This window comes from Lycorma delicatula, chromosome 6 (genome assembly GCF_047948215.1).
Source record: "Lycorma delicatula isolate Av1 chromosome 6, ASM4794821v1, whole genome shotgun sequence".
Taxonomy (NCBI): Eukaryota; Metazoa; Arthropoda; class Insecta; order Hemiptera; family Fulgoridae; genus Lycorma; species Lycorma delicatula.
This window is the reverse complement of record NC_134460.1, coordinates 87,402,382-87,427,750: the sequence shown is the minus strand read 5'-3', so window position 1 is coordinate 87,427,750 and position 25,369 is coordinate 87,402,382. Positions and strand designations below refer to the sequence as shown.

The 25,369-nt window shown below is 33.3% G+C and overlaps 1 protein-coding gene across 1 annotated transcript in view; it reads left to right on the top strand.

The window, feature by feature from the left end:
* LOC142326720 (uncharacterized) overlaps nt 1-25,369 on the top strand; it is a 420,625-nt gene that overhangs the window by 197,161 nt on the left and 198,095 nt on the right. Inside the window, exon 4 of the mRNA XM_075369365.1 lies at nt 21,870-22,169. Coding sequence (XP_075225480.1) covers nt 21,870-22,169 — 300 coding nt within the window. The remainder of the gene's footprint in view (nt 1-21,869; nt 22,170-25,369) is intronic.

Sequence of the window (25,369 nt, the reverse complement as noted above, 5' to 3'; positions counted from 1 at the left end):
AAAAGCATGTTGTTGTAAAAAGTATTGATGTACTTTATAAAACAATAAACAGAGTAAAAAAATATTCTTATTGATTTATTATCTGTCCTTATTTCTTAGTCGTACCCTTCTGTATTTATTTTCTGCTAATCTTTAGATGTGACAAAGAGATATTATACAGGAATAGCAGCAAACTATGATCAAGAGTATTTAGATCGCAAAACATAAAACACAAAATTAATACTTTATTCCAAATACATCATAGATTATTGAAAATCTTAAATAAGTTGTATAAGATTTGCTAATGATATGGTAATTTCAGTTGATAAAGCACACACGCGCTTCAAAGATTGTTAACAGCTCTGAAGAAAGGAATGAAAGGTATAGAATGAAAATAAATATAGGAAAAATTAAGTGATTAACAAAGAGGATTTAGTGGTAAGGAAGAATTGAAATTGGGAACTACGGGGACAGAAGATTGGAAGATCGCAATGGAAGTAAAGGAAAGGTTAGCGGTGGTAAAGGAAGGCTTCAGTAAAATAAGGGGATTATTGTGTGTAAGAGTCTAGGCGTAAATACAAGGAAAATGTTAGCCAAATGTTATGTATGGAGTGTCTTGTTGTATAGGAGTGAAGCATGGATGATGAGGAAGAGGTAGAAATTCTGAAGGCTTATGAAATGTAGATATGGAAAAGAATGAAGAAAGTAAGGTGAACGGATAAAGTGGGAATGAGGAAGTAATGAACAGGATTAAAGAAGAAAGACCACTTATGCGGAAAGTACACAAATGAAAATAAACTGGTTAGAACATACGGTTGGAGGAAGTAAAGTCTGAACAACTGCTTTGGAAGGGTCAATAAAAGAAGAAAGGAAGCGAGGATGAAGTTAATAGATGAGGTGAAATTAAAAAAGGAAAGGAAAAAGGCTAGGGACAGAAATGGAAGGAGACAGGTGTGGCGTTAAGGATCTGCCGGCAGGCAGAAATGATGATGAAGATGAGTTTTATTTTGGATAGAATTTAAATATCAAGACCCCGAAGCATAGCAATTTACCCAATCTTTACATGATTAATACAATATATTTTTTTGTAAAAATTAGGTTTTTTTATTTAGTTGTTTGTTTTCTTTATAAAATAAAAATTTATGAATGTAGGCACGAAACATTTTATCCTTGTTTTGAAACACGAAATAATATTTACTTAAACGGTTAAATATTTTGAAACCCCTATTTCCTAAGCCTCCAATTGATAAATCAATTTCTAGCTGATGCATTCGTCAATTATACAAAACTTAACTGTCGCAGGCTATTAAATTTTAACTTTCAAGAACAATGTGATTTACTTTCTCACGGAAATAGAGAAACCCGCAGAAATATCAGGGTCTAATTTCTGAAATTTATAATAATATATTAATTTAATTTTTGTATTGGTTGATAAATAATCACTTCAATTTATTTTGTTCTTTTATAAAACATTATATATAAACAACACAATTAAAAAAAGTACACAAAAAATCAAATTTATGGTTTCTAAAATATGGTTTACATTATTATGTAAACAAAGAACTATTACCCAGCACAATTTATTCTTCAAGTTGAAACATAATGGGTATGGAATACAGATCCGACTGTAAATTCCACGTGCTAGGCATTTCCCATTGATCACAATTCTCAACTTGTGTCATTCCTTTGAGTAAACTATTGCCGCTCGGTTAGGTTCCATCCAATCCCAGCAGCCAACGTTCCGACCTTGTTCTTTTCCCGTTCTCTCTCTATCTGTCACCCTTTCTGTCTCTTTCTGTTTGCTCCAGCTGCTGGCATGTTATCTGCTCGACATTCCAGATTTGAATATACATACGCTGCCGCTCTTTCTTGAATCTACCTTTTAATGGGCTCTATTTTCTATAGTCATTACCAATGACTGATGTTATACAACGTTTCTTCATTAATGTTTGATTTTTTTCTCTCTTTCTCTTTATATTATTAGGTATTTAAACCTTATATTATTTAATAATAACAACGAAATTACTAATACTTTTATTACTATTTTTTATTTTTATTTTTGTTATTAATAAAATACTTGAACTATACAAATAATAGTACGGTAACATCTCTGAATAGCTGAATAATTATCTCTTGTTTTAAAATAATTTAAAAATACTTCGAATAATTTAACATTGTTTGCTATTAGTTGTACAATAAAACGTTCTTATAATGAATGCTAAAAAATCACCCAGTAAGGATCTTATTAATTAAAAAAAAATAACTTTTGAAACAAAATTTTCTATCATTGACAGATTTTAATATGAATTTTCATTGCAATTTTCTCTAAGGTAGGAAAATATATATATATATATACATATATACCTAGCATCCCTATTGTGGCTTCGCCCGTGCTATGTGGTTACTTGCATTTCCCGTCGCGGTGAGGGGATGTTTAGCCGGTCAGAGCTCTTTCCCTAGACCCCGCTGTGTTCATTAAATTCATGATTGTAAGAATAATAATGATAAATAAAAATTAAAGCCTGTTCAATCTATAAAACAGTTTGGTCAGTACAGGCCCCACTAATTGTTTTTTTCTTAAATCTCCCATCGCGGCTTCGATGGCGAAATAATAATCAGAATTACAGACATAAATCCAAACTTAACTGTACTGTGAACCGTTATAATTGTGTCTACTGGGCCCCTGAAAGTCCTGACGCTCATGTGGACAGAGCAGTGAATCTACCGAAGGTTGTTATGTGGTGTGGTCTACCAGTGCGTGATTTGATTGGTCCCTTCTTCTTCGAATGTATCGTAACTAATGAGGCGTATGATATGGTTCAGACAAGAATTTTTTTTTTTGTTTTTACACATAACCCTCTCTCAGTGCCAAAAATTGTCACAAGTCAAATTTGTCACGAGACATGGACTAGCAAACAGTGAGTCCATATATGTTTATTGGACCATATATATATATATATATATATATATACACCAAGATACAATCATTTTTCATGTACTTCAAAATTCACATGCGATAATTTTTTTTTTAAATAATCTTAGTAATCTATTTTAAGAAAAATATTTTAAAATCAACATTTTCTCATACGCATATAAAAAATAATTTTATAAATTTTCACACAAAATTAAAATCTTTAATTTGAGTAATTTGATTATAATATCAATCAAACATACAAACATGCCAAAGGATTAAAAAAATCCTAAAAAAAATAAAATATTAAATAATAATTTTCAAACTAAAAAATCTTATATATTTCAGCATTTTTCTTTGACTGAAAATAGAAACATTTTAAAAATAAAAATAGAAATTTTATAATTAGATTATTTTAATAGATTAAAAAAAAGTTACTAGGAATACATTTTGAAATTTTTTTGTTTACTACCGCAAAAAGTAATTTTTTAACTTTCATGAATTTTTGAAGCTCTGTTTAACAGAACATGCAGTGGTAAATATCAGAATCATTCTAAAAAAGTAGTTAATTTTAAACGATGAAAATATGATAAAATCTTATTAAAGATCCTTAAATTATTTGTAAATAGCATATCAAACAAATTTCCAAATAAATGTTAATAGATTAACATATCAATTTATATATATGTTTATGTATGTACTAGGAAGTCCGGTATCAGTCGTAAAGCACCTTACTTCTAGGTTAGGCTTCGTGTACAGTCATCGGACAATTTATAGAAAGGCCCTAATCCGTACCTATAACAAGGACGCAGGAATAGTACGGGCCTTCATATCCTTAAATGATTCAGAAGATGTCTTAGCCAAAAACTATAAAACCCTCCAGAAAAAAAAAGGGATTAGGGATAAATGATAAGAAAGGATAGTTTGAAAAGGATTACTAGTAGAGAAACCCAAAACATGACCACCTATAATGAACTGAAAGGTGCGCTTTATCAGGCCTGTTCAAGTACCGAGAGAAAAAAAAATACCTGTCAAAAAACAGAAGGGAATAAAATTATGATTTTTAACTGGGTCATTATAAATATATATACTGCAATAAGCTAACTCATTACTAAATAGGCATTTGATAATGGACTCGTTTCTTAACAAAATGTTTGCCCTTCACCAGAATTGTGTGACGTGTTGAATTATTCACTTGATTTATATATATCTTAAAAAAGAGGTTTGTTATATATGATTTATTTTTATAATCTTTCACACTATTAATTAGTCTATTAAAAAATTATGGTACTTATTCTAGATGTATGTTTCTTATTTCGTACAAGGAAGTACTGTAATCGCGAAAACTTTCGGTTATCAGATTTCAACAGAAATATCCATTTTGACTATCCCTGAATCCATTATGACTAGTTTAGGCGTGACGTCTGTACGTACATATGTATGAGCGTATCTCACATCACTCAAAAACGATTTGCCGTTGAATGTTGAAATATTGGATTTAGGACTGTTGTAACATCTAGTTGTGCACCTCCCCTTTTTATTGCAATCGACAGAACATTAAGTATCCGAAAAAGCCCAAAATCCAATAAAATTGACTTAGAACTTTTTTTTAACTGCAGTAATAAGCCTTCATTAAGAACTTTTCAACAATATATCATAAGTGATACTTATTTTCATTGGTTTCAGATAGCAGAAGTTATTAATGAAATAAAATTTTATGTACTATTCATTTAAAAAAAAATGTGTATATGTAATTTAATAGTTGTACAAGGAATTCATTTGATGCCCACATCAGATTTTTTCCTGAGACATCCTTCTAATAATCGGCACCAGAAACTGGAAATATACGTGCGGTAAAATTATATTTAGATCACTTAAAAGTAATTAATTTTTTTTATATATAATCAATCTTAAGTTCTCTTCATTTTAAAAAATATAATAAATTCGTATCAATTTTTTAATCAATCAATAGCAATATGACCCCGGATTATTAATCAGAATTATGATTATTATTACTTCAGCTTGAAACAAAATTAAATGAATTCGAAATCAGTTGTTTAATAGTTGATTTTCGAAGTCGAAGGTTCTGAGGTTCAAATTCTAGTAAGTATTAGTTGCTTTTATACTGATTTGAATATTAGTACCAGTACTAGTACTAATACCATTAGATGCACCAGTATCTACTGGTGTATCTAGGTGGTTAGGGTTCAGTTAACCACACATTTCAGGAATGATCGGCCTGATTTTGTACAAGACTATACCTTATTTTTATGTCATATATATAATCTTCATCTTAGTGGATGCTGGTGGGGGAAGGTGGCTTATTGTTCACTAGTTGAACAGATTGCAATGTTCATTAGGAAAGGAAAGAAAATTTGCTTTTAATATTATTAGAAAGTTATAAAATCTATTTAAAACCTTTGAGTTAGGTCATTTTTTTTTAATAATTAATTTGTTTTCTCTTATTTATCTTAGTATTAATTGTTTAAAAATCCTTATTTTTAGAAGAATTTCAAGATTTATTACGATTATTTTACAAAAATGAAATTCATAAATCAATATAATGAAAACTGTTACATTTATATAATAGAATACGTACTCGACCTCTCTCGCACTGTCAGTTTCTTTCTCTCTCTCTCTCTCTCTCCCTCTATATATATATATATATATATATATATATATATATATATATAGTATTATGAAAGTATATAGCTTTGTGATTAATACAATCTTGCGTAATATATTGAATACGTACATTACTAACCACCCTATTCATGTGAATAAAATAATATAAAACAGTAGCAATAACAATAGAAGAATAAATAACAATAATAATAATAATAATTTCTATAGAAAATAAATTGAAACCTGCTTATAAGTAATCATTTACCATTTTATATTTTTACAATGATGGAGTATAAACGTAGCATTAAATAAATAGTTTTACTTTTACACTTAAAATAATTAGGCTGTTCCGTTTATTTCTAGAATTTTATATTTATATATATTTTTTTAATTAATCATTATAAGATTTATTTTCTGCTGGGGAAACACACAATAAGTGTTAATTTGTTTTATCTTTCATGATTAATCAGTTTTATTATAAATATACAACGAAAACAATTTTTTAAATAACGAGATAAGTTCCGCATTTTCCGTTTACAAGGATATTGTTAATTATATAAATGCATAGTCTAGATATATGAGGTTGTACTTATAAATTTGCAATACATTTTATTAAACTACAGTAATTTACATGAAATTTCTTTATATGGGAAATGAAATCATTCTATTATATGGATGTGACAAATTCATACTGAATGCCAATGTCAATTGTTAAGTCATTTATTTTATATATATTTTTTTTATTATATTTTATCATTGTTGTGCTTGAACAATACAGGATTTCAAGTTTTTTTTTGTTTTTAATTTATCGTGAAATAACAAACAATAAGTTTCAGAAGATCTCGCAATATAGAAAACAATTTTTTTGTCTGAGAAGTAAAAAAAAAAATTATTCTATAATTACGTAACTATATCCAATGAATACAAGTTTAAAAATTACTGTAGTTTAACATTTTTGTCTTTCTTCTTTTGTGTTCATCATTTATCTTTTTATTATTGATGTGTATATTACACAAATTTCTGACCAGTTATGAATAATCATTGATTTATTATTTTTTTTTTTTTTTAATTAGAAAGATATTTTCTTCCTAAAAAAAAAACAAGAAAACAAGTCTTTTTAGGTTAATCTTCATAAAAGATCAAAAATCTCTTATATCATTACGAGCTTTTTAAATATCCTGAGAATAGTATAGTGTCCTGAATTAATGGGAATATGAATAAGCTATAAGAATTATGGTTTTCTGTTTTATTATTTTTATACTAGCAGTTTTATATTTTTGTTTTTTTAAAAATATAATTGTGTTTATGTTTATTTATATATTACGCTTTTTTTTTCAAAGATTGTAAAGGTTTTTATGAGACTAGTTATAAACGTTTACTGAAAAATAATCTTGACTTTATTATATTTATTTTGTATCTAGGTTTTTCAAAGGTCTTTGTTTAATTTACTTCTTTAAATGTCCGAAGAAATTTTGTTAACGCAGCCTCGACTGAATATACATCACAGTAGTTTTGCACTACGATATCCAATCAAAATAATAAAATTTAAAAAAATCTGATTTACGTTTGTTAGGTTGTCTTTTTTATAAAAAAGATTCATTTTTTACTCTTTCAATTCAAATGACATTAATTGTATTGGTTGCTAGAATACCGAGGTATAGAGGGATTTGTTTAAATAGAAGCATCTTTTCTCTGTGTAGGCCAAGAGAGAAAAATGTAGCTTTTAATTGGATTGCGATAAGAACTACGGTTTTTAATTTTGCTTATAATTACACATAAGAATTTAGCATAAATTCCCCAGTACAGTATAGAGAAGACACAGATTTACAAATCCTGTAGACTCCTTTCAAATTGTTAATCTTGCTTAATATGAAAGACTTGAGCAAGGAAACACTTTTTAACATACTTAATGAAACGTATTTTTTCTTCCTTTTTTGGGGATTTTTTCTGGAATTTTATTCCTCATCGGTTTTATCATCAGTTTCAGAGATTGAAAAACACATCATTCTATAAGTCCCTAAAATGATAACATAATTAAATTTTTAAAAGTGTGTTTCTGGTAGGGTAGACATTTCTGATGTAACTGGAAAGATTTTAGTTCTCGCTAAAGATACAGAACGAGACAAGTTACGTTTGTGAAAGTATACAATAAGTCTGAATAAAGCGGAAATGCCTTGTCGGCTTGTTCCCTCTGTGTAATAATAACAATAGGCTAGAATATATATAAATACACAAATGTGCGAATTATGTTCTGTTTTATTTAAATATTGCGATTTATACATTTATTTACTACTGGTAAATCAATAGTATTATTAGATAAAAATCTTTTCCTACTTTCCAACACCTGCAGTTTCTTACAAACTGATTCTTTCTTAGAATAAAAAAAAATTATTTATTATTCATTTACAAGGTTTAATAGTTGTAAATAATTTCACAAATAGAAAGTTAATTAGAATGAGTTTTTGATAATTTCTATTAATCTTCATTTGTTGATATTAAACAATTATTTTTCTTATAAACAAGTTTATATAAAGGTCTCTCTAAAAAAAATACATAGAAAGAGACCTTAACATCGTAGTTGAAGACCAATCAATCTAGTTTTCTTTTTTCGCTTCACAAGATTCTAGCTTAAGAATTTTATTTTTGTATCATCAATCATTTCTTTAAATTTTATTAAATTGCCCATTTTTTGTTATTAAATCCATATAACCCTAAATTTCAAACTTATCCTTCTATTATTTTCCTTTATGGCTTTTATTTTGTTTGTTTTAGTATGATAAGAATAATTTAATACTTTATATATTATAATTTTATCAAACATGGCCCGTTGTTATGATTATACAATAAATAATTAAAGTATAAAACCCACTTACCAACAATCTTTTAGTGCGTCTTAGCGCTTTCGGAAACGAATTCCATCTTCAGGAACTGAAATTATTTTTGAGTACCTAAACATTTTTCGTCATAAGTAGAATTGTTAGGTAAAGTGTGTAAAATATATGAAGGTGGCCGTCATGTGTTAAAATTGCGTCAACTTATATCGTCCTGTCATAATGAATGTCCACAGTTATCTACGCTTCTTCACTGTTAGATAACGGTGGAGACATTCATTATGGCAGGACGTTAAGTCGATGCAATTTTAACACATGAGTTTTATATATTTTACATACTTTACATAACAGTTTTACTCATGATGACAAAGTTTTAGGTAATAAAAAAATTTTTAGTTCCTGAAGATGGAATTCGTTTCCGAAAGCTTTAGGACGCATTAAAAGATTTTGGTAAGTGATTTTTATATTTAGATTATTTACTTTATATATTTCTTAATATTAAATCCATAATTAATAGTAGACTTCTTTAGTGCATGAATGCGTGAAAGTTCTTTTGCTTAGATCTCATTCAAAATTATTCTATTTAAATATCAATGTAATGTAATTTTTAGTATATTATGTGTGCATTATATTTTGTACAGTATCAAGTGATACCTTATTTGAAAAGTTCCATAATTTCTCAATTTTTTATTTTTTTATTTTGTTAAATTTATTCCCTTGTTCCGTATTTATTTCTAAATGTTAATTTTCTTAAATAAAAAAAATGTCTACACCTCTTTACCGCGTTTAAAATATTTTAAATGTATACAATGAAATTTACAAAAGCAGTGTATAGTTAAAGTAATTTTACTAAAAAGTCAAAAAGCAATAAGAGGTTTATTTACGTAGAGCACAAACGGCGTTATAACTTTATAGCTGGTAGTATCCGGACAATGTGAAGGATTAGAAAAGAAGAGGAGATAGTTGAAAACGGATAAGGGAGGGGAATATGTCTGTATAGTCGTAGCGGCGACGGAAGGAAGGTGGTGGTAAGGTAGGCCCATTGTCCAAACGAACTCGCGACGACGGACCATAGTCCCATAAACAAGCCGGCTGATTGTTTCAACGGGGGCACCAGCCATTGTCCTGTCTCACCGGCAACGGTAGCGCTGAAATGTCAGCTATGTGTCACCGCAAAAAAGACAATCATTTTAGTCAGTCTTTTCCCCCTATTGTCCGTTCCGTCTTATATACGTACGCTTAAAAGCTCTCTCATCTTCCGACAAAAAATATAACTCCCGAATAAAAAAAAAGGGACTTTGTTGAAATCGTTCATTGTAGTCGTTAGCGGTGAAGAACGGGTGAAGTGAAGTGGTTTCCTTTAAAACAGATGATTATGAATAAGGCATCATCTCGATTCCCCCCCGAGGGGAGAAGAACCCACCTCGTAGCGTGTCCGGTCGCTACACCACCCCCTCCGTTCCTAGCCAGTAGTGGCTTTAACGGAGGACTTCTTCTCGCCCTCAAACTGATTTTGCCACATAGCTTTCAGTCTAGGCCCCGCTGAGATGCCACCGATGCAGATGCCCCGAGGGACATCTACATCGGTAAAGTTCACCCCGAGATAGATTTAAGTGTTTATGCCTTCAGAATGAAGACAACGGACACCTGCAGCTACCACGTCGCCCTCAAGAACTAAGCTAGGAAACCTAACCGCGGAAAGAAGACCCCGCGCCTAGATCCTACTATAAAGAGCCACTTTCTGAATGTCTCAGATCCGCACTAACAACCTCATTATAAACTTCCCACTAAAGTTTGTACATCGAAATTTAGACCTAGTTCCCTTAAGAACCCCGCTTAATACTCAACATGAGTTAATATCTGACTTCGCTCCGGTCCGCCCGGGAGAGGAGATTTAACACCTACCCCCGCACAGGCCATCGCGGAGTCCCGCGTGACATTCACCATCCTTCGTAATTGCCGCCGAGACTCCCCTACGTACCGCCGGAACGGCACCCAGAGAAGCCCCAACAACAGTGATTTCGGCTCAAAAACGCCCTCGTCGGAGCGCAACCGCACCCGCCGGGCAAGAATAGTCCGGCCCACCGACTACGGCCGCAACTCCGCCGACAGCCTAATTCAATGCATACCACAATACTTCTAACCGAGGCACGCTGCCTAAGCGCCTACCTTCGGCCAGTCAACTGCCCAGGCGGTCCCTAGCCACCCAGGTTCCTAACACCTACTAAATTCCTTCGGCGGTCCTGCTCAGGGCGAGGAAGCGAAGGAAGCCAGCAACTATTTTCCATTCACTACGAGTCCTCCAGTTGACTCGTAGATCCAAAACTGAGTTTACTCTCTCGAGCTCCCTACTAACTCTGGTACGTTCAGCTTCGTACCGGGGACATATGTAGAGGACATGGTCCACAGTTTCATCGACCCTACAGTCCGGACAGAAGCCGGAATCAACCAACCTAAACTTAGCCAATTTGTCCCTAAATGCACCATGTCCTGAAAGGAACTGAGTGGTATGCCGATTGGGGGATACCCAGCTAATAGCTCGCAACTCCCTAACATCGGGGAATATACCATGCGTATAACGACCAGTTACAGAAGCAGTCCACCTATCTTGCCAAGAGTCAAAACCTTGGTCTTCGATCTCACGCATACGCCCAGTAGTAAGAAGGCCAGCCTTCTTAGCAACATACCGCTGGCTACGTTCCGTAGCCGAAATATCCGCAGGTTTGATGCCTGCAATCACAGTTACCGCCTCTCGCGAGACAGTCCTGTAACCACCGACAACCGCTAACAAAAGAAGACGCTGGGCTCGTAATAGAATGTCCCTATAACATTGGTACCGCAAACGATGAGCCCAGACGGGCGCAGCGTACAACATAATGGCCTCACAGACGCCTTTATAAAGAATCCGCATGGTACGGAAATTCAACCCCCAATCAGGATTGACCACTCTTCGGACTCCGAAGAAAGCATCAACTGCCTTCTTCGCCACATACTGGAGGTGCTCCTTGAAGAGAAGCCTCTCATCAAGGATAACACCCAGATACTTTTGAAGGGTGACATACCTAATTGAACGACCGTTCATCACAACCCGCGGATGGCGAGTTGCAGCTAAACGGCCCTTCAGAAACATCATAGTGGTTTTCTCCGCACTGAAAACCATCTTATGCTGAAGACTCCACAACCGCAAAACCCTACATGCCTGTGCCGCTCTAAGCTCTATCTCAGCACGCGAATTACCCTCAACCAGCAGCAGCCCATCGTCGGCATAAGCCACGACACGACAGCCACCAGGCAAGCGCAACCGCATGAGAGAATCGAACTCGATGGTCCAGACGAGTGGACCTAATACACTGCCCTGCGGACATCCTTTAGACAGGGTCTTTCCTACTTCCGAACTGCCGTCACGAAGGACGACAGCTCTGTCGCTGAAATAGCTCGAGAGAGTACTAATTTCTTCCTGCGTGCAACCACGCTTCTGCAATTGAAACAAGGCAGAGGGCCACCACAAGTTATTAAATGCCCCGGATATGTCCAAAAAGACACCGAGTACATACTTGCACTCGCTGTCCGAAGCCAGATTCAGGACCCTAATAATCGCATCCTCTGTGCTTTTACCGGGTCTAAAGCCATACTGGTCGTCCATCAGCATGCGATTCGAAGTGAGCCTACTATTGATGCGGAGGTAAAGAACCTTCTCGAAAACTTTTCCAACAACTGGTAAAAGCGTCAGAGGACGGTAAGAAGAAGTAACGGTGGGATCCTTGTCGCCACCCTTGAATAACAACTTTAAAACACCTCGCTTCCAACAAGCCGGGAAATGTCCGGCGAACAAACACCTATTGAATACCCTAGTCAATGGGCCAAGAATTACGGGCAGGGTGCGAACAAGAAGCTCCACCGTGATACCATCATATCCGGGGGCTTTGTTCCTAGCAAGGCTGCAGATTACCTGGCGGACTTCCGCCTCGGTAATCTCCGTAGACACAGAATCTGTAGCGAAACTAACAACCGCCGCTCGAACTCTCCGGTGATACGAGGTCTCACCAACCTCGGTATCATCGGGGAGCAGATCGTCCATCAGAAGAGATAGAACCCGATCCTTCTCAACAACAACGCCGTCCTGGGTCGAGAGAGCCGACAGAAGACTGTCCTTTTTCCGCTTGTGACCAAGTACTCGATAAACAACACCCCAAGGGTCTTTATTCCCCTGCTCTTGGACAAAAGAGCGCCAGGAATCTCTTTTAGAAGTCCTAATTCTATGAAAATACTCGTTCCTTTTCTGACGGTACTCCGCAAACAAGGCCTCGCGCCGGTCAGGATCACGCGCACGCTGTGCGGCTCTCCTGAGTCGGCCCACGGTCCGTTTTACCGCAGTCAAGTCCCGAGACCACCAACCAGCTATTCTCTCTCGACCCGTACTTCGGGGGATTGAGAGTTCTGCGGCCTCGACCACCGCAGAAGAGAAATCCTCTGCCAGGTTATCTAATGGGACCTCGTCCAGGGTACGAGTGAATACCCGCATCCTGGCCGCAAGAATGTTAGAAAACTGGGGCCAATCCGCCCGCCTGTGCAGGAAGCGCCCCTGCTGAACAGGGACGTCCGCCCTATAGACATCGCGCAGCCCACCTATCCACTCAAAGACAATGAGCCGATGATCGCTTTCGCAATCATCGACTACAGACCAGTTCTGAATCCTGCCTGGGATATCCTTGCCTATGGTAACATCAATGTTGGTACCAAGGAAGGCCCTCCGCAATCCCACAGCGCCGGCGAACGTTGCCGACTCGCCGGCGATGTTAAAAACCTCTAATCGATGCTGCGCGATGAAGCCTTCCAGCAACTCTCCGCCGTCGTCTGTGATCCCACTGTGCCAAAGAAGCGATTTGGCATTCGCATCAACACCTATAAGAATAGGACGACCCGCTACCAGCCTGATAATTCTATCCCATCTTTCCAAATGTAATTCAGTGGGATCTCTGTACTGAAAGTACGAACTAACCACAACAAGGTCGAAACCATCCACAGCAAGCTTAACAACGACATGATGCGTGTCAGAGGCCTGCCGTATGAAAACACTATCTATAGACTTCCTGCACAGAACAGCGGATTTACTTTCGCCAACGTGGAACTTATTCCAGCCTGAAAAACCTGGCAGATCACCCTTGACAACATACGGGTGCTGAAGAAGCAAGACATCGAGGCTCCGGTTTTCAACGACGTTCCCTAACTCTACTTGGACTGCATAGGCACCCTGGGCATTGAGTTGACCGAACCTAACCATCGAGCGAGTTGAAGTAGACCTCAACCGCTCTTAAATAACTACCACACTCCTTACTGTTGATGGAGTGCCTATGATTTCTGCGCAACCTCTTACAGTTAACGCAGACCGGAGCCTCCTTCTTTTGCGGGCAGTCCTCACGCTTGTGGCCCTCTTCACCACAATGCGCGCAGACCGACGCATATCGACAAAACTTGGCCCTGTGGCCAAACCTACAACACTTGAAGCACCTCTGCACATCAAGGTATTCCTTGACGCGGCAAGAGGCAAAATCAACGTAGACCCTACCCTCGGACAAAAACTTCTGGTGGAGACCAGCACCAAGCTCAAACACTCCGTGATACCGAGAGGCATCACGCTTTCCGGTCTTGAAGACCAACCTACACTGCTCTTTGAACGCAGCCGCATCCAAATCAGTGTTCTGCTCTCGGATGAGAGACAGAACCTCCTCATCGGAGAGACTCCGCTCGATGTCATAAATTATGACCCGGGGCTTCCTCATTCGCTTGGGGTCCACCTTGACCTCAAGCTTCTGCACCGCAGGAGAGTCCTTGATGACCTGGACTGTCTCCTTATTGCCAGCAACGACGACTAAACCCTTGCTGGTCTCCCTAATGTCACGAATCCTAAGGCGATTCCGGTCACCACGAAGGGCTTCGCGGAAATCGCGCTTCAACTCCTGACTTGTGGCTTTTGACCCCTCCGCCTTGTTTACGAAGATAACCTCGGGCTTTTTCACTGCCTTGCTGGCCTCTCGCTTGGTCTTCAGAACCTCGGCGTAGCGCCTGGGCTGCACCGGGGCCTGGACAACCACCTTGGGAGTCTTGACCTCTTTGGGTTTAGAGGCCAAGACCTCGAAACCCTCACTTACCGCCTCGAAAGCTTCCCTCAGCTTGCCTAGCCGAGGGAGGACCTGCTTCCTCACCGCCGAACTGAACCCGCCCGGAAGTGAGAAGAAATCTACTAGGTAGTCAAGGTCCTCCTTGACTACCTTCGACAACGGGGCAGAACTGCCAGGTCTGCCCTTGGAACTACGAAAAGCCTCAACTACAGGGGAGGGCCGCACCTGGGTGGGTGCCCCTGTGTCCATCGCCTCACTTACCTCGTCCTCGGAGGAGCTCGTTGATGGCACCGGCGCAGGCTTTCTCTTCCGCCTGGACTTCTTTACAACTTGGAACTCCGACATGGCCGAAGTTTCCCTAGCTGAACTAACTGAATAATCTCGCTGTCTCCTATTTACTAAACTGGGCAAGCCCACGATGTGACGACTGTCCGCAGCGAGCCACGGACAGCTGGGGACCTTCTTTATTCCCCTGTCACGCTTTATACCTTTTAGCCGCTTCTGGATCGATTGAGTGCAATACTGAAAACGTACGGCACAAAACCACGGACAACGGCCCTCGCTCTGAAAAGAGCGCAAGCAGGACTAGGGAAATATTCCCTTGCTTGTTACGGGGACTTATGACCAGAAGTCGTTGCCACCTTTCAGCCCCGATGAGGCAGGTACACGTCGATAAAACTACTCCAGTTACTTTCCGAGGAAAGTGGTTGATGAGCCTTAAATGGAAAGTACTTACTGCGATCGCAATCTCTCTATTCAGCAAGACTGAAACCACTGGAAGGTCCACACTCGACCAGCAGCCAAAAATACCAAATAGCAATCTAACCACAGCACTCTGGACGCACTCAAGGAGACCAGAGTATTGAATAAGGCATCAACTGGACGGGACCCTACCGTTTTCGGAGTATCGACTACGATGTATACATGATGCGTAGGTCCAACTTTTAAAAGATAACCGATCAGCCGATCTCGAAATAAAATTATAATGAACCTTTTTCCTTTCCTCTCCCTCCACGATCGTTTTGCTGTATCGCTCGCACTCTTTCTCTTTTCTCAGTTTACATTTAAAATTCCCCTTCGTCACCATAACCAAACCGGTAAACGAATTGTTCAGAAACATCTGCCAATTTCGACCTCTAGAACTGGTTATATACAATAAGTCACATGTTTTATCTTATAGCGTATATTTTTATCCTGATTAAAAACAGTCTTTCTTATTTTATGTATTAATTAAGAATTTCATTATCATCTACTTTTCATTTATATTTCCAATTTTAATAATGTTATTACACATATTTATTTCTAATTAAACAATTTTTTAAATACAAAAAAAAATTATTTTCTGACGTACGTCGTTGATGATTTTTTCCTTAGGAGTTATGTGGAACAATATATTTATAATAATTTCCTGTTATAATTCTGTTAATAATTCAACTAAATATAAATTTATTTAAATTTTTTTATTTTAAAAGTTAAAACTAGTTTTTCTTCTTATTTCGATCTGACCTCTAAGAGGTACATTTAGCCATGTTTACGTAGCTCTGTCTTCTTTTTTTATAAAAGCTCTTCATCATTTTACTCATCCTTTTTTTCATCTCATTACTCCATTTACGATTTTGATTTTTCTTCTACTCTTCTGGAAATTCAGATTCATCTATCCTTTTTCGGAATGTTTGTCTGTCCAGAATTCTGATCTTATATACTGAGTATTTTAAAATCCTTTTCTGTTTTTCTAAACCAGTTTATTTTTGTTCTTTCAAAAAAAAAAATTAGAAATTTGTTAATCCACTGTCATTCATTCTACACAGATGTCCATTAAATTTTAATCGTCTTTTCCTCATTGTACGTTCTATTTTTTTTAAATTCTTTCCAAATCAGTTATATTATTCTTATTTTTTAATTTTGTTTCCATGTTTCAGAGCGTATATTTTTCTTAACATTTTTTTCTATTTTTCTGATTTCTTTAGTTTTGTTAATTATTTGCTTCGACAGAGCTGTATGTATGTTATAATAATTATAATTATTTCTATTTGTAATTATAATAATTATTATAAAACAAATTATTGTAAAAGAGATTAATCTTAATATAAATACTACAGAAAACCCATACATAATACAAACATTTTATGAAAAAGTTCCAATCTATGGAATAAAAAATAAGAATATGTAAGACCTTAATAAAAACAAAACTGAAACATCGATTTGTAGGATTTCTCATAAAAGAGATTATATCCATAAATTAATGTTTCCATCTAAGAGTTTTGCTTAATATGTTATATATTTTCATTTTTCATCACTAATATACGTATTTAGTATTTTTTCACCAGAATAACCTGTTTATGATTAAATTTTTAACAAAATGCAGCTTCTGCAACATCTACAGACTTCAAGAATCTTTCGCAAGAAAGCCGTACAGAATCAGACCGGTAGTTTCGGAGAATATAATTTCACATTAGATTTATGCATTTCAGTTTAGGCCGAAAAACACCAAAATCAGATATTTCATAAATAACGTTTAAACTAAGTTTTCTAGTTCTTCGATTATTTGGACCGTTTAATTTATGATATGAACGCATATTTTTTCCGGACTCCATCACTATTTTTATTATAATTGATAATTTAAATTATCTGGAAATATATCCAACTATGAAATGAATAACTTAAATATTTATTTTTCTAAATTTAATTTTCCAGTAATGTACAAAATTACTGAACATTATCTTGCTAGAGAATATTTTTAGAAACCTATGTATCAGGAGATTTAGATATAAACCTTGACATATAAATTTATATTAGGTTTTTCTATTATTTTTAACGATCAACAAATCAATTTTGTTTATTATTAATATGATAAAGTTGCAATTTCCCTTCCACCTTCAAAAGATTTATTTTTAAGATTAAATTTGTTATTTTTTAATAGAAATGTTGAATTCCTGTAACTCGAATTGATAATTAAAAATAATTAACTCTAATAACTTTTCTCTTGAAAGATAATTGACGATTTATTTTCATTTGGTAAACGGATTAATTTTTTTGTATTAAATGAATTTCCATCCAAATCAAGGTCAATTTTCCAGTTTAAATTTACATATTAAAAGTATACTCTTAAAAAAAATATATATTTTTTTATCATTATAATATTTGAGTAAGTAGAGGCTTTCATCCGAAAGGTGCAGGGTTAAAATCCGGTTAAAATTTGTATGTTTTTTATGGTATAACATTCGTCTACAATCATAAAATGAAGTAGTATGCATCTCTAATTGGAATTGAACTTTTTCAGTACGAGATGTAAAAAAAATTAAATATACCAACCAATCGTGTAAAATAATGTTACAGTTGTTAATGTTTCCAGTTGGATATAACATTATTTAATATATTTTTTTTATATTTATTGTATTAACTGCATAACAGAAGTTAATATTCAAATATAAATGTTTCTTTAATAATATTTATTTACAGTTAAGCTGTACATATGTAAAACTAATCTCAACACAATCATTTATCACATTGATTCATATATTCTTGTCAAACCCGTGTTCTCATTAGTTTTCTTTCAACTTTTATCCAATTCCTTGCCAGTAGCTGCGAAATATAAGATTATTTTATCAGTAATTTTGTAGCGGCTAGTTAAAAGTAGTTAACTTTTTAAGTATAATTTTACAAAAAAAAAGAAACGGTTTTTACTGCTGGCATCTGATAAAGCCCAACTTATCAGAAATTATTGGACATGGAATTTAACATACGCTAAATTCACTTAAATTGATTAAATTTATCGTTCCTTATATAAACCATCTTTTTCATTATTACGCATAATAATAAATTAATACAACTGTTAAAGGTAAAAGCAGATTCATAGAAATATTATCCGTAAGATTTACATACAATAAAACTGTAATTTTTAAGAAAATTATATTCTTTTAGAAATCTTAGAACAGTGATTAACTGGATATGAATCAAATTAAAATATTTTTTCATATACGTAACCATATATATATATATATATATATATATATATATATATATATATAAACAATACAACTAGAATCTGCATCACGAATTATATTAAAATGTATATAAATTACTCAGAAGTAAGAAAGCATATATAAATAACGAAAAAATAATTATAAAATTAAATAGAAATTAAATCACTTATTAGTTTTACGTAATTTAGTCAACTATAAGTTATTTTCAATAGTGATAGCTACGGTGACATCAAAACGTCGCTGACTTATTTGTCACTCACCATTTCAGTCGCTCACTCATCGATTCACTCATAACTAGTTAGTCATTGTCAATCGTTTGCCGATCCGATTGACGATGGGGAGTTTAAAAAAAAAACAAGATTGTACATAAGATATATAAGTATATAATAAATATTCCGTCAGGCGTTGACAATCTGTCAGTGCTAGCAATTTGTACTCTTCTCAGCAGGTATGTACATACATACCTGCTGAGAAAAAAACGGCTAAAGATTCTTTAAAGAGATAAATGGTCTGGTGGATTTGATATGATTATCATTGTGTTATCATCAAAAGTCTTGTTGTCCGTTTTGTGATATATAGACCTTACACATCCACATTTTTATGTGTGTATATTCTAATAAAAATAAAAAATTCATGGAGTACGCATCGATCCATCATTTACCGTGAGTGACACTGACTTCTGCGATAATGGTAATGCGCTCCCTTGCGTTCACTCTCTATTTTTCTCCCACCCCTTTTCAATGTCACTTGTTTTAGTCTTTCACTGTTGTTTTCTTCTTCTTGTTCAGCGTTTCTCTCTCTCTATTTTTCCCTTCTCCCGCGACCTGTCATAACACCATTCGACCTGGCTGTTCATATACACAATATACTCTACCTGAGATGTAACTTATTACAACCTGCTGTGCTAACAAGTCGACTGCATATCATTAGTATGTTTCTATATCATCCACTTTATCTAATATGATATCGCGTTATATGAAATAAAAATGAAATCTTTTAAATTCATCCTTGTACATTATAAAAAGCTGTCTGTCATGTTATTATTTTATAATAAATAATTTTAGAAGTAATCTTTTCGTGTTACATATCTATATATTCTATTATTAACTTGCTACGTAAGAAATCAGCTGATTATGAAAATTAATAAATGTAATTATGCGAGAACTATTACTGATTAAAATGTATTTATGTTGCTACATATTGTTTATTTATATTATTTTATTTTTTTATTTATTAGTTTAAAAAATATATTCATTAATTTTAATTATTATCTTTACTTTAATGTTATTCAAAATAAAATTTATACAATTGATAAATTTTCATAATATTATGTAGACTTAACCAATCTTTGTTTGTAAATGTCATAGAACATCCTGTTGAAGTTATTTTTAAACGTTAATAAATATTATCTCTTTTTCCTGTGACGTAAGTTTATTACAGCTTTAGTATATAAACCTTTTAGAGAAAACTGGAAAATAAAAGTTGTTTATAAAATACTTATTTATGTTTTCTTACAAGTTAATTCAATGTGACATACTAATTACGAAATTTCAACACGTAGTTTACTTCACTCTTGTAAATTTTTTATGTTCTTACATATATCGGTTTTATGTTATTATGTAATACTTAGGGCTATTGCGTCATTACGGTGGAAAAGTTAATTTTGAAAATATTGTTTGAAAATTAAAAAAAAAAAGATTTTTTTTTTGTTTGGTCGACATTGTTTTCTTTATTCAAGCGTTTTCTTTCTTGGTCTTCCAATAATTCTTTATTCTTTCTTTTTGTTTTTACCTCCTTTCTTCTGATAAGTTGTTATTGATTTCTTTGTTTTCCTTCTCTTAGAAACCCTTAAAATATTGTGCCAGTTTTCTGAACGTTGTTCTATCTTGTACTATTTCTTCACAGATATTTCCATTATCTTTATGAATTTAGAACCACTGAAGTCCACTGATTTTTGTTCTTTTTGTTGTAAATGTGGTTGAAAAATTGTTTCATTACCCTCTTCTTATAAATTGGCCGAAGAATTTGGTTTTCCATTATGTAATGGAATCTGAGATTTTCTTAGTTTTATTCTATTTGTAAATATTATTATTAATTTTTAATTTGTATTTTTTTCATCTTCTTAATTTTTTTATGATTTCTGGTTTAATTACTGTATTAAAATAACAGATTTTGACTTTTATTGAGATGTTTTTTTTTTTCTTTGCTGTAAATATATTTTATTATTTGGTAAGCCAGTTTCGTTTTCTTCGTTATTGTTTGATTGGCTTCTTTATCTAAAACCACTGATTTGGATTATTTCTCCCAGATATTTAATCTATTGACTGTTGATTTTTCCATATTTCATATTTCTCTTATATTTAATTTTTATTTTATTTAGATTATCTTATTTTTCTTATATTTTATATTTTTATCTTTGATGGTCAGAAAATCTGTTTTTATAAAGGAGATTTTTAGTCCTATTTTCTCTGCTATTTCTTTTAAATGATTAAAGTGTTTTACTATTATTTTGAGGTTCATCGAGAAAATTGCAATATCGTCAGCAAAGGCTGGGTCAGTTAATTCTAATTCCTTTCAATTTTGTACCCAATTTTGTACGATGGTTGTTCCAGTTTCTTTCACCTTCCTTTCCCATTCTAAGATTTATTTTATTAAATTATTAATTATACATTCTAGAAAGCGTCTTACGGAAGGGCTGACGTGGCGACTGAAACCGTCACATGGAGGGAGTTCGCCTACGGGGTCAGGATGACTATGAAAATATTTCGATGCTATAAGATAAAAAATAGTTTCAAATAAAGCAATAAAAACCTAAAAATTTGTGTTTACTGACCCTAAAATACTTACATACTCATGGCGAAAGATCTTTAATAACTGAGTTTATTAAGAAATTAGAATAATATTGGAATCTTTTTCAGGAAATAGTAAGAATAGATAATTACTTAAAATCTGCCTGAAGACTGTGTTGTAGACAGAAATGAATTAATTTACTGCATTTCCGCTGTAAATAGGTTATTTGAAATCACATTCGAACAAGTGACGTATTATTTAATGAATTATAAACTGGTTGATATTTTACTTAATAAAACATAATTTGATTGAAATAACAGTTACCGGTATATTAAAACTTCAGAGGCCGTTATTTTAGAATTTTTAAAACGTAATAATAAGATATTTATTTCGCAGGAAATTTCTGATTAAACATTACACACTGAAGTTTTATAAGAATATTTCCAGCCGTTATATCAATAGTTTCGCCTGTTCAAATCCTGAAAGTATTAAACGTCAGCGAACAGAATACAAAACATTTACTTATTTTAATCCAGAATCACTTTCGAATATTATGGCATTTATTTGGGTTGAATTGTATGTTTGTGTATGTACATATTTATATACATGAAGTTGATTTATCTGCTTACAGATTCACCTTTGGATTTATCAATGTCATTATTATCACGTGCCTTAATTACATCCTCATCATCGACTTCATCGTCTCCGCCAAGTGCGGGTGATCCAGATGAAAGAAAATCTGTATCCGGTGATTCATCTGGTGCATCAACAGCCGGCGACCTGCTATTGGAAACACCTCTTAGGCTTCATAGACAAACCTCACCGAAAAATAGGCCTGTTCGTGGTGAACGTACGCTTCTTCCTTGTGAAGTTTGTGGAAAAGCTTTCGATAGGCCTTCATTGTTAAAAAGACATATGCGAACGCACACTGGTAAGTTAAATATTTTTTTTTTTAATTTAAACTTTATATATACATGCAGTAAAAATCAATTAAAATTTGTAATGATTTTTATTCGAAAAAACTAATTGATAATTTATGATCAGTTGATGTATCAGTGAATTCAATAACCAATAATACGTAAAAAACTTTCGTAGGTCATAAGATGACCAATCGGAGATCGATTTCCGGTTTATTTAAACGTATAAGAAATTGATTTTTTCACGTGCCTTTACCTAAATACTTATCTGATATATTAATTCTTAAATCTGTTATGTAACTATTTTAATAGGCCGCTTGCCTTTATATTTAATTCCACCAGTTCCTTCAACCTCACTACCAACAACTTCGTCGGCATAATACTTGATTATAAATTCTACATCTTCTCATGATCGAAATAAAAACTCGTCTCAGATATCCAGTCTAGAGTTTATCTGTTTCTATAAAACAGACACGATATCCTGAAGACAATTTACATCCTTATACTGAAACTAATTAGTAAAGTATAACTGAGTTAGACTGTATACGTCTTTATGTTTATTTCCAGAAGGATTTTAATATTGAAATCAAACATATATTGTCCTTATTATTGCAATAAATGGCTTAAACTGTAAGTAACGGGATTATAACTGAAAAAAAATTACTATTTAAAATATTATTATTCGCTAACGACGCATCTGAATTACTGATTTCGAGAATCGAATTCCAAATATCAAATTCGTATTTTCTAAATCGTTTAGGACCGACTTCGTATTTATTATTCTTTTCACAATTTTCTTTAATTTTTAATTTCAAATTTTTAAAACATATTTCAATTTTTTTTATTTTAAATAAATTTTAATTAAATATTTCACTGTATAAGAAGTAATGAGTTTCACGAAATGTGTTTTGTAAAAAACAGGTGACTGCTATTCGAAAAATTAATTTTGGGTAAAGACCAAATTTTATTTTGGATATTAATGCATTTCTGTTCTCCATTACTACTCTTTAAATTTTAATAAAAATGATATTAACTTATGATGAAATTGAAATACTTTAGATAGTAATTGAAAAAATACAGTTATGTAAAAAGCTGAGGTATATTTTAGATAGTATTTAGTCTAATTTGAAACAAACTTTTTTCAAATTAATTAATTTGAGAGAGGAACATACACCCAGCATATTGTTTTACTGTTTTTAATTCTCAACTTGTTTGTAAAAAGCTGTAGATATATAGTAAAATCTATAAAACAATACACCGTTTGATAAAATTAACCAAAAAATTATGAAATTTTATAACGAGATTACGCTCCTAAAATCTTTAAAAAATGTTTTAATTGAAATAACCATTTAATATAACTCTTTATTTGCATATATATTAAGTAAATATCTTTTTTTTAGTTATATTATTTTAACTTTAAGCAATACTGACTTAAAAACTTGTTTAAATTAAAAAATTACCTTTGAAGAAATATATTAAATTTTATGGCATAACCAGGTAAAAACTGTAGTATATTGTTTATTAAGTTATAATAAAGAGTGAATGGCAGATTCCACTGACAGTGACCTTACACAAGTGGGGATCACGGTTCGAGATCCGGGCGGTCTGTACAAGACATCTGCACGCCTTCACCTTTAGCAAGACGACGATTCCGCTCCTTCATATATCATACTGTTCTCCCTATATATCTCTGCATGTGTTCTTACCAATAAACTTGCAACTGCTGGTAGTGTACCCCTTTTCCCTCCTCCACAGTACTTGCTACTACTTCGTTTTATAATGTCTGAATTTGCCGCCGCCGCAAATTTTTTTTATATCAGTATTCGGTAAAAGTACCATGTAAGCTTTTTGAACGTCTTTATGATTACATTTATATGCTCAATAAAAATAAATAATGGAGTTTATAAATTACAATCTCTTTAAGAAATTAATGTATTTTAAATAAATTATCCTTTTTTTTTTGTTTATAATTTTAATGGTATTGATAATCTTTTGAAATGTATTTAGTATATTTTATTATAATAATCACGTCTGTGTTTATAAATTTGTTTATAAGAAAAAAATATAAAAGTGTTATTTTTTTTAATGTTCAGTATTTTCCAGTAATTTATTTTTAAAAAACTCTTCTCAAACGGATTTTTAAAACCAAGAATAAATGAATTTTTAAATGTTGGTGTTTAATAATTTTGCTAGTTATATGATTAGAAAATTATTTATCGGCTTATTTTATAGTTTATTGATTTGATATGGACTTCAATTAAATGTGTACTTTCAATTGAAAGCATATTCCATATTCGCAGAATTCGCAAAATTCGAAAGATCGCGAAAAATTTCGGTTTTTCAGATTTCAACGGAAATATTCATTTTGACCATCCCTGAATCCATTTTGACTAGTTTCAGTGTGACGTCTGTACGTACAGACGTTAATGTAGCTGCTGTAGCCGAACGGATTAAAGCGACAAACAGCCGCATCCCGTAGTCAACTGTACGTCCTTCCGTTCCCAACGAGGCCTGGCTTATTACTATGAGATGTAAAAAGTTAGACGTCGAAAGACGACTCCCGTTAAAGTTCATCAGGGCTATGAACTGGGGGGGGGGGGGTTGTGTGACCATCGGAGGCGTCACAAGGTGGATGTCTTCCCCTACGGGGTTGGGATGTACGTATGTATGTATCCCACATAACTCAAAAACGATTAGCCGTAGGATGTTGAAATTTTGAATTTAGGACTGTTGTAACATCTAGTTGTCCACCACCTTCCCTTTTGATTTCAATCGACTGGATGAAAAGTGTCCGAAAAAGCCTAAAATCAAAAAAATTTGGATTTTGGACTTTTTCTTAACTGCAGTAATACGCCCTCATTGAGAGCTTTTTAACGATATATCATAAGTTGTATTTATTTTAATTGGTTCCAGAGTTATAAAGAAATAAAATTTTAATTAATGAAATATTTGGATCTTAAATGGGGAAGGCACATCGGTTCAAATCCGACTTCATTTCCTTTTTTTAATTTTTTTTTCTTAATTTAAATATAATGATTATTATTATTATTATTATCCTCTGATTATAAAAATAATTAGTACAATAAATATAAATACAATAATAACAATAAAAATAAATATGAAAAAATATCAGAAGTTGTTAATGAAATAAAATTTTATGTAGTTTTCATTTTTTTTTTTAAATATGTATATGTAATTTAATAGGGTAAATGTA